The 12,370-nt window shown below is 46.1% G+C and overlaps 1 protein-coding gene across 1 annotated transcript in view; it reads right to left on the bottom strand.

The window, feature by feature from the left end:
• Positions 1-7,980, bottom strand: part of LOC118938065 — a 28,722-nt gene extending 20,742 nt beyond the window's left edge. The window contains exons 1-4 of the mRNA XM_036939734.1: positions 7,119-7,980; positions 6,918-6,983; positions 5,709-5,801; positions 4,432-5,032 (exon numbers count right to left, since the gene is read on the bottom strand). Coding sequence (XP_036795629.1) covers positions 4,432-5,032; positions 5,709-5,801; positions 6,918-6,983; positions 7,119-7,980 — 1,622 coding nt within the window. The remainder of the gene's footprint in view (positions 1-4,431; positions 5,033-5,708; positions 5,802-6,917; positions 6,984-7,118) is intronic.
• Positions 7,981-12,370: the final 4,390 nt, after the last annotated feature.

The raw sequence follows: 12,370 nt of genomic DNA, 5'->3' as shown, positions 1-12,370 counted from the left end.
CTGTGCTGGCTCATCCGGATCCCTCTTTGCCATTCATAGTGGAGGTGGACGCATCCGAAGCTGGGATAGGAGCAGTGCTCTCTCAGCGTTCGGGTACGCCACTGAAGCTTCGCCCCTGTGCTTTCTTTTCTAAGAAGCTCAGCCCGGCGGAGCGAAACTATGATGTGGGGAACCGGGAGCTGTTAGCTGTCGTAGAAGCTTTGAAGGTGTGGAGGCATTGGCTTGAGGGGGCTAAACACCCTTTTCTCATCTGGACTGACCACCGCAATCTGGAGTATATCCGGCAGGCAAAGAGATTGAATCCTCGCCAGGCAAGGTGGGCCATGTTTTTCACTCGTTTTGTGTTTACTCTTTCTTACAGACCAGGCTCCCAGAACGTTAAGGCAGACGCATTGTCTCGGCTGTATGACACAGAGGAGCGGTCCATGGATCCCACTCCCATACTCCCAGCTTCGTGTTTGGTGGCGCCAGTAGTGTGGGAGCTGGACGCGGACATTGAGCGGGCGTCACGTGCAGAGCCTTCTCCCCCTGAGTGTCCAGCTGGTCGTCTGTACGTTCCGTCTGCTGTACGCGACCGATTGATATATTGGGCTCACACGTCACCCTCCTCTGGTCATCCTGGGATAGGTCGGACGATGCGCTGTCTTGACGGGAGATACTGGTGGCCCACTTTAGCTAAGGACGTGAGGATTTATGTTTCTTCCTGCTCGGTGTGCGCCCAGTGCAAGGCTCCTAGACACCTGCCCAGAGGTAAGCTACAACCTCTACCCGTTCCTCAACGGCCGTGGTCACACCTGTCGGTGGATTTTTTGACCGATCTTCCACCTTCACAGGGTTACACCACGATCCTGGTCGTTGTGGATCGGTTTTCTAAGTCCTGTCGTCTCCTCCCTTTGCCCGGTCTCCCTACGGCCTTACAAACTGCAGAGGCCCTGTTTACACACGTTTTCCGGCACTATGGGGTGCCTGAGGATATAGTGTCTGATCGGGGTCCCCAGTTCACATCAAGGGTCTGGAAGGCGTTCATGGAGCGTCTGGGGATCTCGGTTAGTCTTACCTCAGGTTTTCACCCCGAGAGTAATGGGCAGGTGGAGAGAGTTAACCAGGATGTGGGTAGGTTTCTGCGGTCTTATTGCCAGGATCGGCCGGGGGAGTGGGCGAAGTTCGTGCCCTGGGCAGAGATGGCTCAGAACTCGCTACGTCACTCCTCCACTAACCTTACTCCCTTTCAATGTGTATTAGGGTATCAGCCGGTTCTGGCTCCTTGGCATCAGAGCCAGACCGAGGCCCCTGCGGTGGACAATTGGTTTCAGCACGCTGAGGAGACCTGGGAGGCAGCCCACGTCCACCTTCAGCGTGCCATAAGGCGTCAGAAAATTGGCGCAGACCGTCGCCGCAGTGAGGCCCCAGTGTTCGCACCAGGGGACAGGGTCTGGCTCTCGACCCGAAACCTGCCCCTTCGCCTTCTCTGCCGGAAGCTGGGTCCGCGGTTTGTGGGGCCGTTTAAAGTCCTGAGGAGAGTGAACGAGGTATGTTATAGGTTACAACTACCCACTCATTACCGTATTAACCCCTCGTTCCATGTGTCTCTCCTCAGGCCGATGGTGGCTGGCCCGCTCCAGGAGGCTGAAGTGCGTAATGTTCCTCCGCCTCCTCTAGACATCGAGGGGGTTCCGGCGTACTCTGTTCGATCCATTTTGGATTCGAGACGTCGGGCGAGGGGCCTTCAGTACCTCGTGGACTGGGAGGGGTACGGGCCGGAGGAGAGATGCTGGGTTCCGGTGGAGGACGTGTTAGATCCTTCCATGTTATCAGAATTCCACCGTCTCCATCCGGATCGCCCTGCACCTCGCCTTCCGGGTCGTCCCCGAGGCCGGTGTCGACGCGCAGCTGGAGCCGCGCGTCAGGGGGGGGGTACTGTCACGACTGCTGCCGAAGTCGTTGCCTCTCCTTGTTCGGGCGGTGCTCGGCGTTCGACGTCACCGGTCTTCTAGCCATCATTGATCCTTTTTTCATTTTCCATTGGTTTTGTCTTGTCTTCCCATACACCTGTTTTCAATCCCATTCATTACCTGTTGTGTATTTAACCCTCTGTTTCCCCTCATGTCTTTGTCAGAGATTGTTTTATTGTCAGTGTAGTGTGATTGTTGTATAGGTGTGCGTCGGGTCCTTGTACCCATGTTTATGTACATTTAGTGTTATGGAGCATACTCCGTGGACTTTATTAAAAGACTCCATTTTACACTCCATTTGACTCTCCTGCGCCTGACTTCCCTGCCACCTATTACATCTACGCATGACAATATAGCAAGTAAAACACTGGAATGGTAGATTTGCAATGGAAGAATGTGCAAAGTAGAAATAAAAATAATGGGGTGCAAAGGAGCAAAATAAATAAATAAATTAAATACAGTAGGGAAAGAGGTAGTTGTTTGGGCTAAATTATAGGTGGGAAATGTACAGGTGCAGTAATCTGTGAGCTGCTCTGACAGTTGGTGCTTAAAGCTAGTGAGGGAGATAAGTGTTTCCAGTTTCAGAGATTTTTGTAGTTCGTTCCAGTCATTGGCAGCAGAGAACTGGAAGGAGAGGCGGCCAAAGAAAGAATTGGTTTTGGGGGTGACTAGAGACATATACCTGCTGGAGTGTGTGCTACAGGTGGGAGATGCTATGGTGACCAGCGAGCTGAGATAAGGGGGGACTTTACCTAGCAGGGTCTTGTAGATGACATGGAGCCAGTGGGTTTGGCGACGAGTATGAAGCGAGGGCCAGCCAACGAGAGCGTACAGGTCGCAATGGTGGGTAGTATATGGGGCTTTGGTGACAAAACGGATTGCACTGTGATAGACTGCATCCAATTTGTTGAGTAGGGTATTGGAGGCTATTTTGTAAATGACATCGCCAAAGTCGAGGATTGGTAGGATGGTCAGTTTTACAAGGGTATGTTTGGCAGCATGAGTGAAGGATGCTTTGTTGCGAAATAGGAAGCCAATTCTAGATTTAACTTTGGATTGGAGATGTTTGATATGGGTCTGGAAGGAGAGTTTACAGTCTAACCAGACACCTAAGTATTTGTAGTTGTCCACGTATTCTAAGTCAGAGCCGTCCAGAGTAGTGATGTTGGTGCAGGTAGAGATCGGTTGAAGAGCATGCATTTAGTTTTACTTGTATTTAAGAGCAATTGGAGGCCACGGAAGGAGAGTTGTATGGTATTGAAGCTTGCCTGGAGGGAACACAGTGTCCAAAGAAGGGCCAGAGGTATACAGAATGGTGTCGTCTGCGTAGAGCTGGATCAGAGACTCACCAGTAGCAAGAGCACCAACATGACGAACCACAGATAATAGGAAAACAGCACAAAGGCCTTTTACTTGAGAGAGAGGAGTATCCCATAGCCAGATAGCATTAGCTATAAATTATCGTTCAGTTTGCTCTCTAAGATGAGGTTCTAATCTTGTTCTACCAAAACATTACCTCATCCAATGGCATATATCAATTGTCAATTCTAGATACTCCCATCTCAAATACACCCCTCCTGGACACTCCCGGAGGGTAGTGAGCCTCTAGGTCATATACTAAATCAAGATAAGGGCAACATCAGAGGGACATACAATGGTTCCAGACATTACCATACTCCTCCCCCCAATGGAAAAAGGAGGGAGTGACTGGAGTACAGACATGGTGGAGCCCTTCACATGGTTTAACAGATATATTCATTATGAAGACAATGTTTAAACCTGACTTTTCCCTTTCTGATATTCTGCCTATTACCAGACATGTAAAAGACAAGCCTGACCTCTCCCCTCTCTGGGCCCCAAGTGACTTTTCCCTAGAGAAGAGAGGAAAATGCAACTGCCAACAGTATAGTCCAAAAGAAGACATTATAATGACAAGTATAAAATAATTAAAACATCTTATTTCTCTATGTTACCTAACTAATTCTGATTCAGCTACGACATTCTTCAAGGAACTATCAGTCTGCTGACAGACATGATCTCGCGCAAAGTTCGGAAGCAATTGTTTGTGTACTTTTCCAATGTACCAGCCTCCTAGAGAGAGAAAAAGAGAGTGAGTGAGCCAAGAAGCAACAACAGGTTGAGTTATGAGTACAACTTAGCTATTTAGCGAATATTAAAATGTTATGAAATTTGCTTGAAAAAAAGCAAACCTGGCACAGTCGGCAGCATTGATGAAAGGTAGTTGAACCCCATTGGCTCCTGGCTATACCACATGCTGTCACTGGTGATGACCATCTTCTTAGGATGGCATCTGGCGGGATCTTGCTCAGATACTTCTCCAAGGAGGCGACTGGACAGAGTGGACTATCAGGGTTCTGAAACATGATTCCACAGCGATTCTGCCAGTTCTGCATCTTTGTGGTTCGGTCTTTCTTCTTTGGAAGTCAGAGTTGCATATTTTGCTCCGTTTTCATCGTACCTTATTACAAACGACTGTGGCCTTAGCCGTCTATTGCCCTCTTTTCCTCTGGGGCCAAAGTGTAACTGGATATCAAACCACACTTTGTTCACTAGTCCTCTGGGTGTGTAGGGGCTTAGCACAGTAGAGTTTTGAAGAATCTCAAGGTCTTGTGCTGTAATCACCTTAGGATGGGTAGTTTTGTCCCTGCCCTCTCGTCTGAGTTTCTTTAGTACCCTAAGAAATACATTATTAGAGGAGGTAAACTCACTGTCCTTCATCAAGCACCAGGATCTGCTAAGGGGAGGGAGGTTAATGAATCTGTTCACGCCAGCCCGGATTCCGATATAGCTTGGGATGCAATACTCCCCACCTTTACCCCTTCGAACAGAACAGTAAAAATCTCGCAAGAGGACATTCATTTCAGATTTCTCAATGGTTGAAAAATCCACTATCATCTGTTTCTCTGCCAGCCAGTCCTTAAAGCAGTTTATAGCCCACAAAGTTTGCTTGTTGGTTGCTTGTACAATGCTGCTCTTTTCTAATTGATCTAATACTCCAGTGTCTACCTCTGCATGTCTTGACACCATGGGCCTATCCGTATCCATGTTCAGCGACTCTTCTACAAACAGATGAAATGAATCAAATGTTATGTTTGCAAATTCATCCTTGGGATAACTGTGACAATGTTTTGTTAAGGCGTCAGCATGCTTCAGTTCGGCTGGCGGCTAGGCGAACCCGAACGAGTGTGCTCGCCTACTCCCTTCAAAAGACCTTTGCCAGAAAAACGTGGCAATAGTACTGTTGGTCCGTTTTGATACGCTGTAGCCAGTATACGCTTCCTCAAAACAGTCAGAATGGATCTAAATAACTCAAGAAATCTGTTATTAATTTAGACGTTTTTGTAAAGGAGATCTTAGTTAGATGTAAAATTGCGAGACTAAGATGTTTGGTGCAGTATTTCTTAATGAAAAGATTTGCATCAAAACGAGTTCTCGTTGAATGACAAAAAAATACTTTATTGAAGAATCCCAATCACCGAAGGGGCGTAGACTTCAGTTCCGAACTTCAGCTTGCCTTAAGAAAAAAAAATGGTGTACCCGAACAACCGAAAAAACCCTCACCGAAGTCCAAAACGTCACAACATGTTACCATGCACGAACTCTTGCGAACTGTTTTGGCTGGGAAGCATGCGGACGCCTTCACAAAGTTGCAGAACGTAAATCATTCACAATGATACCTTTTTATAGTGAAAGCTATGAGGTAGCCATGAGGCAATTCCATATTAAATCAATTACCTTTGTGTTTTTCTAGTTGATCTAATATTTCGGTGTCTACCTCTGCATGTCTTGACACCGTGGGCCTATCCGTATCCATGTTCAGCCACTCTTCTACGAACAGATCAAATAGTCTGTGTGTGCAAGAACTCAATTCACCCTTGGACTCCTAAACAACAACATTTTTTTGAAACTTTGGCAAAGCGTCAAGTCTACAACATTTGGTGGCGGGGAGATTGGGGTAAATTGAGCCAAATGGATTATATGAGCCACCCTTGCTTCTAGGAAACCATACCAAAATACCTCATTTCATGGAGTCTGTCATACAGCACCCCCTGAAAAATCGGAATAAAAAATAAATAAATATAAGGTAAAAAAAAAAAAAAGTGTGCACTGGCCATTTACTAGTCATTTACTAGTCATGTATTAGCAGATCGATATAGCAGTCTGTAGTGTGAGCAAAAAATGTTCTGCACTCAACATACTGCATGTTCTTCTCACTATATTTGCTGGTGAGTGGAAGTTCTAAACGGATGCTTCAGATTTATATCACCAATGATGTATCTGGTGTATTTTGTCTGTGGTGATACTTTTGAGAGTGAAAGTGATTAAGTAGCTGTGAGGTTATTGCATATTAAATGAATCATCTTTTTTATTTAAATCAAACTTTCTATACATGCCGATGGTAGAAATAATGAGCATGGCTCATCTTGCACCTGAATGAACAACCATTCAGGGGATAGAGGTGCTCAGCTGGCTCATTTTGGACCCCCCACTATAATGAAATACCCATAGCCCTGCAACTAATAAAGATCATACGTTTGTCTTTAATATCATTTGAAAGCTTAAAAACACAGGATCGTAAAACTATTTAATATTTTTGTCTCAATGCTATATGATAGCAAATTATTGATACAATCCTTATTTTAATGTTTTTCAGCTCCATTTATAGTATTAATGGAATAATACACTCAAAACTGTTTTGTTGTTTTCTTCATCATCATTAGTGCACTGTTGATCCAGTTCCAAAATGTTTTACATGTCAGCAATCAAGATTTCAAGATATAGCACTTCAAGATGCAAAGTGTATTGTGCCACATCCTCATAATGATGTGTTTTGCAACATATGATGCATTTTGCATTATCGTGACAATGTGGCACAATACAAAAATGTAGATTGATTGTACAGAACCTTAAGCCTAAATAAGTGAATTGAAATATCAGTTATACCTGTTGTTTTGATTTTCTTTTGTGCTTGAATGGTTGCACCGTCTTCAGCAACGATTAGATCTCCCTCTGTGTGAGAAATGGCAAACACGTGAGAACTGCAAATAAACTGCAAATATGCAATACGTTGTGACACAGATTAGTCCGGGCCTTTAAAAAAAAATGAAATACTCTGGGTCAGGGAAACCGGCTCCTAATGCTTACCTGTCCACATTTTTCTTTTTGGCCTTTGCATTTCTTGGTCCTGGTGCTCAGAGGAGTCAGATGTTTCATCAATTGGTATAGGGGTTCCCACTGGATTATTTTGTGTGGAGGGTTTGCCTGGCTGTATTGGTGTGGGGAATTTTGGCTGTATAGGTCTGGGGATTTTGGGCTGTATTGGTCTGGGGATTTTGGACTGTATCGAGGTGGGGGTTCCGTTCATGCAGATGGATGTGGGGATTCCATTCAGGCAGATGTATGTGGGGATTCCGTCTAGCTTGGTTGATGTGGAGGGTTTTCCTGGGTCTGTTGGTGTGGGGAGTCCGTCTAGCTTGGCTGGTGCAGGGGTCCCCACTGAATTAATTGGTGAAGGGGTTCCCACAGGATTGGTTGATGTGGAGTGTTTGCTTGGCTCTGTTAGTCTGGTAATTTTGTTCAGGCTGATGGATGTGGGGATTCTGTCTAGCATAGTTGGTGCAGGGGTTCCTGATGGATCAATTGCTGTAGGAGTTCCAACTAGATTGGTTGGTGTAGGGATTCCCACTGGATTGGTTGGTGTGGATGGTTTGCCTGGCTCTGTTGGTGTGGGGATTAGGTTCCGTCGTAAAGATATGGGGATTCCGTCTCGCTTGGTTGGTGCCGTGGTTCCCGCTGGATTGATAGTTGTAGGGGTTTCCACTGGATTGATTAGTGTGTTGTGTTTGCACGTCTCTGTTTGTGTGGGTATTATGTTCAGTCGGATGGATATGGGTATTCTGTGTAGCTCTGTTGGTGCAGGGGTTCCCACGGGATCGATTGTTGTAGGGGCTCCCTCTACCTCGGCTGGGTCCCGTCTGGCTCTGAAGACACTGGGGAGCACTGGCATTGGGACTCTGTGCCGAGTGTGACTGCATTATAAAGAATTATATTTTAATAACTATCACTACAATGAGCATCAGAAGCTTTAATGTGGATGTCAAATAAAGAAACATGCGGTACACTACCTAGAAACCCAAAGCTCATCTTCAAGCTTAACTACAACTACTGGTTACAAATCTTAAAACAAAACAGAGAGCTGGAGAATAGTGACTATCCATGATGGGTGCATTAATGCCATAAAAATGTTCTCTTCCCAGGTTCCTTAATTTTTTCTTTCCTCTTCATATTTTTAAACATTGGATTCAACAATCATGACATTTGTCTGGGGTAACAGAGCCCATTGTATCTGTAAAGCTCCCTTGCAAAAGCCCAAGGAAAGTGGCGGCCTAGGCCTACCAATCTGTAAACATTAATAATGGGCTGCAAATGCCAGGGTATTAGGTTTCCCTGATAAATTGGACACTGAAGCCCCCCTGTGGAAAAATATTGAAGTCAAGACCGCAACAAATTCCTCTCTTCCAGCCATGCATTCTTTAAATACATATATACAAATAATTTTAAAACTTAACAAGGCAAGTCAGTTAAGAACATATTCTTATTTACAATGACGGCCTACCCCGGCCAGACCCTCCTCTAACCCGGACGACGCTGGGCCAATTGTGCGCCGCCCTATGGCACTCCCGATCACGGCCAGTTGTGATACAGCCCGGGATCTAAACAAGAATCAAACCAGGGTCTGTAGTGACGCCTCTAGCACTGAGATGCAGTGCCTTAGACGGCTGCGCCACTCAGGAGCAAAGCAGAGTGCCTAAACAAACAATACCTTTCTTTTGAGAAATGTTTTTAAGGAGCCTGATACACCTCAATGTTTTTATTATTATTATTATTATTATTATTATTATTATTATTATTATTACTATTATGTTCCATCCTGGTCTGATAAAGTATTTGTTGAGTGGGGGAGAAAGGGTCTGGCCACAATAGAACAAATAGATAAGCAATTTGCATCATTCAACCAGTTAAAATAACACATAACACATAACACACAATAAAACATTATAAAACATACATATTCTGAACTACAAAAACGAGTAGATGTGGACTTCTTCAATAAAGTGAAGCTGATAAAAGCTTAGTGCTGGTGGAATGAATCTCAGACGTACTACTGTTTTGAAAATCTAATTTTTTTCTAAAAAATTCCCATTTTTGTTATGCTATTTACATGTCATGCCCAGAAACTTGCTCCTCTTATTCTCTGTCCCCAACGCTCTAGGCGACCAGTTTTGATAGCCTTTAGCCGCACTCTCATACTACTCCTTCTCTGTTCCGCGGGTGATGTGGAGGTAAACCCAGGCCCTGCATGTCCCCAGGCACCCTCATTTGTTGACTTCTGTGATCGAAAAAGCCTTGGTTTCATGCATGTCAACATCAGAAGCCTCCTCCCTAAGTTTGTTTTACTCACTGCTTTAGCACACTCTGCTAACCCTGATGTCCTTGCTGTGTCTGAATCCTGGCTCAGGAAGGCCACCAAAAATTCAGAGATTTCCATACCCAACTATAACATCTTCCGTCAAGATAGAACTGCCAAAGGGGGAGGAGTTGCAGTCTACTGCAGAGATAGCCTGCAAAGTAATGTCATACTTTCCAGGTCCATACCCAAACAGCTCAAACTACTAATTTTGAAAATTACTCTCTCCAGAAATAAGTCTCTCACTGTTGCCGCCTGCTACCGACCTCCCTCAGCTCCCAGCTGTGCCCTGGACACCATTTGTGAATTGATCGCCCCCCATCTAGCTTCAGAGTTTGTTCTGTTAGGTGACCTAAACTGGGATATGCTTAACACCCCGGCAGTCCTACAATCTAAGCTAGATGCCCTCAATCTCACACAAATCATCAAGGAACCCACCAGGTACAACCCTAACTCTGTAAACAAGGGCACCCTCATAGACGTCATCCTGACCAACTGGCCCTCCAAATACACCTCCGCTGTCTTCAACCAGGATCTCAGCGATCACTGCCTCATTGCCTGTATCCGCTACGGAGCCGCAGTCAAACGACCATCCCTCATCACTGTCAAACGCTCCCTAAAACACTTCTGTGAGCAGGCCTTTCTAATCGACCTGGCCCGGGTATCCTGGAAGGACATTGACCTCATCCCGTCAGTTGAGGATGCCTGGTCATTCTTTAAAAGTAACTTCCTCACCATTTTAGATAAGCATGCTCCGTTCAAAAAATGCAGAACTAAGAACAGATACAGCCCTTGGTTCACCCCAGACCTGACTGCCCTCGACCAGCACAAAAACATCCTGTGGCGGACTGCAATAGCATCGAATAGTACCCGTGATATGCAACTGTTCAGGGAAGTCCGGAACCAATACACGCAGTCAGTCAGGAAAGCTAAGGCCAGCTTCTTCAGGCAGAAGTTTGCATCCTGTAGCTCCAACTCCAAAAAGTTCTGGGACACTGTGAAGTCAATGGAGAACAAGAGCACCTCCTCCCAGCTGCCCACTGCACTGAGGCTAGGTAACACGGTCACCACCGATAAATCCATGATTATCGAAAACTTCAATAAGCATTTCTCAACGGCTGGCCATGCCTTCCGCCTGGCTACTTCAACCTCGGCCAACAGCCCCGCCCCCCCCCGCTGCTCCTCGCCCAAGCCTCTCCAGGTTCTCCTTTACCCAAATCCAGATAGCAGATGTTCTGAAAGAGCTGCAAAACCTGGACCCGTACAAATCAGCTGGGCTTGACAATCTGGACCCTCTATTTCTGAAACTATCCGCCACCATTGTCGCAACCCCTATTACCAGCCTGTTCAACCTCTCTTTCATATCGTCTGAGATCCCCAAGGATTGGAAAGCTGCCGCAGTCATCCCCCTCTTCAAAGGGGGAGACACCCTGGACCCAAACGGTTACAGACCTATATCCATCCTGCCCTGCCTATCTAAGGTCTTCGAAAGCCAAGTCAACAAACAGGTCACTGACCATCTCGAATCCCACTGTACCTTCTCCGCTGTGCAATCTGGTTTCCGAGCCGGTCACGGGTGCACCTCAGCCACACTCAAGGTACTAAACGATATCATAACCGCCATCGATAAAAGACAGTACTGTGCAGCCGTCTTCATCGACCTTGCCAAGGCTTTCGACTCTGTCAATCACCATATTCTTATCGGCAGACTCAGTAGCCTCGGTTTTTCAGATGACTGCCTTGCCTGGTTCACCAATTACTTTGCAGACAGAGTTCAGTGTGTCAAATCGGAGGGCATGCTGTCCGGTCCTCTGACAGTCTCTATGGGGGTGCCACAGGGTTCAATTCTCGGGCCGACTCTTTTCTCTGTATACTTCAATGATGTTGCTCTTGCTGCGGGCGATTCCCTGATCCACCTCTACGCAGACGACACCATTCTATATACTTTTGGCCCGTCATTGGACACTGTGCTATCTAACCTCCAAACAAGCTTCAATGCCATACAACACTCCTTCCGTGGCCTCCGACTGCTCTTAAACGCTAGTAAAACCAAATGCATGCTTTTCAACCGATCGCTGCCTGCACCCGCATGCCCGCCTAGCATCACCACCCTGGATGGTTCCGACCTAGAATATGTGGACATCTATAAGTACCTAGGTGTCTGGCTAGACTGCAAACTCTCTTTCCAGACTCATATCAAACATCTCCAATCGAAAATCAAATCAAGAGTCGGCTTTCTATTCCGCAACAAAGCCTCCTTCACTCAGGCCGCCAAGCTTACCCTAGTAAAACTGACTATCCTACCGATCCTCGACTTCGGCGATGTCATCTACAAAATGGCTTCCAACACTCTACTCTGCAAACTGGATGCAGTCTATCACAGTGCCATCTGTTTTGTCACTAAAGCACCTTATACCACCCACCACTGCGACTTGTATGCTCTAGTCGGCTTGCCCTCGCTACATATTCGTCGCCAGACCCACTGGCTCCAGGTCATCTACAAGTCCATGCTAGGTAAAGCTCCGCCTTATCTCAGCTCACTGGTCACGATGGCAACACCCATCCGTAGCACGCGCTCCAGCAGGTGTATCTCACTGATCATCCCTAAAGCCAACACCTCATTTGGCCGCCTTTCGTTCCAGTACTCTGCTGCCTGTGACTGGAACGAATTGCAAAAATCGCTGAAGTTGGAGACTTTTATCTCCCTCACCAACTTCAAACATCAGCTATCTGAGCAGCTAACCGATCGCTGCAGCTGTACATAGTCTATTGGTAAATAGCCCACCCATTTTCACCTACCTCATCCCCATACTGTTTTTATTTATTTACTTTTCTCTTTTGCACACCAATATCTCTACCTGTACATGACCATCTGATCATTTATCACTCCAGTGTTAATCTGCAAAATTGTAATTATTCGCCTACCTCA

Source organism: Oncorhynchus mykiss, chromosome 13, assembly GCF_013265735.2.
Source record: "Oncorhynchus mykiss isolate Arlee chromosome 13, USDA_OmykA_1.1, whole genome shotgun sequence".
Lineage (NCBI taxonomy): Eukaryota > Metazoa > Chordata > Actinopteri > Salmoniformes > Salmonidae > Oncorhynchus > Oncorhynchus mykiss.
This window is presented reverse-complemented; position numbering and strand designations above follow the sequence as displayed.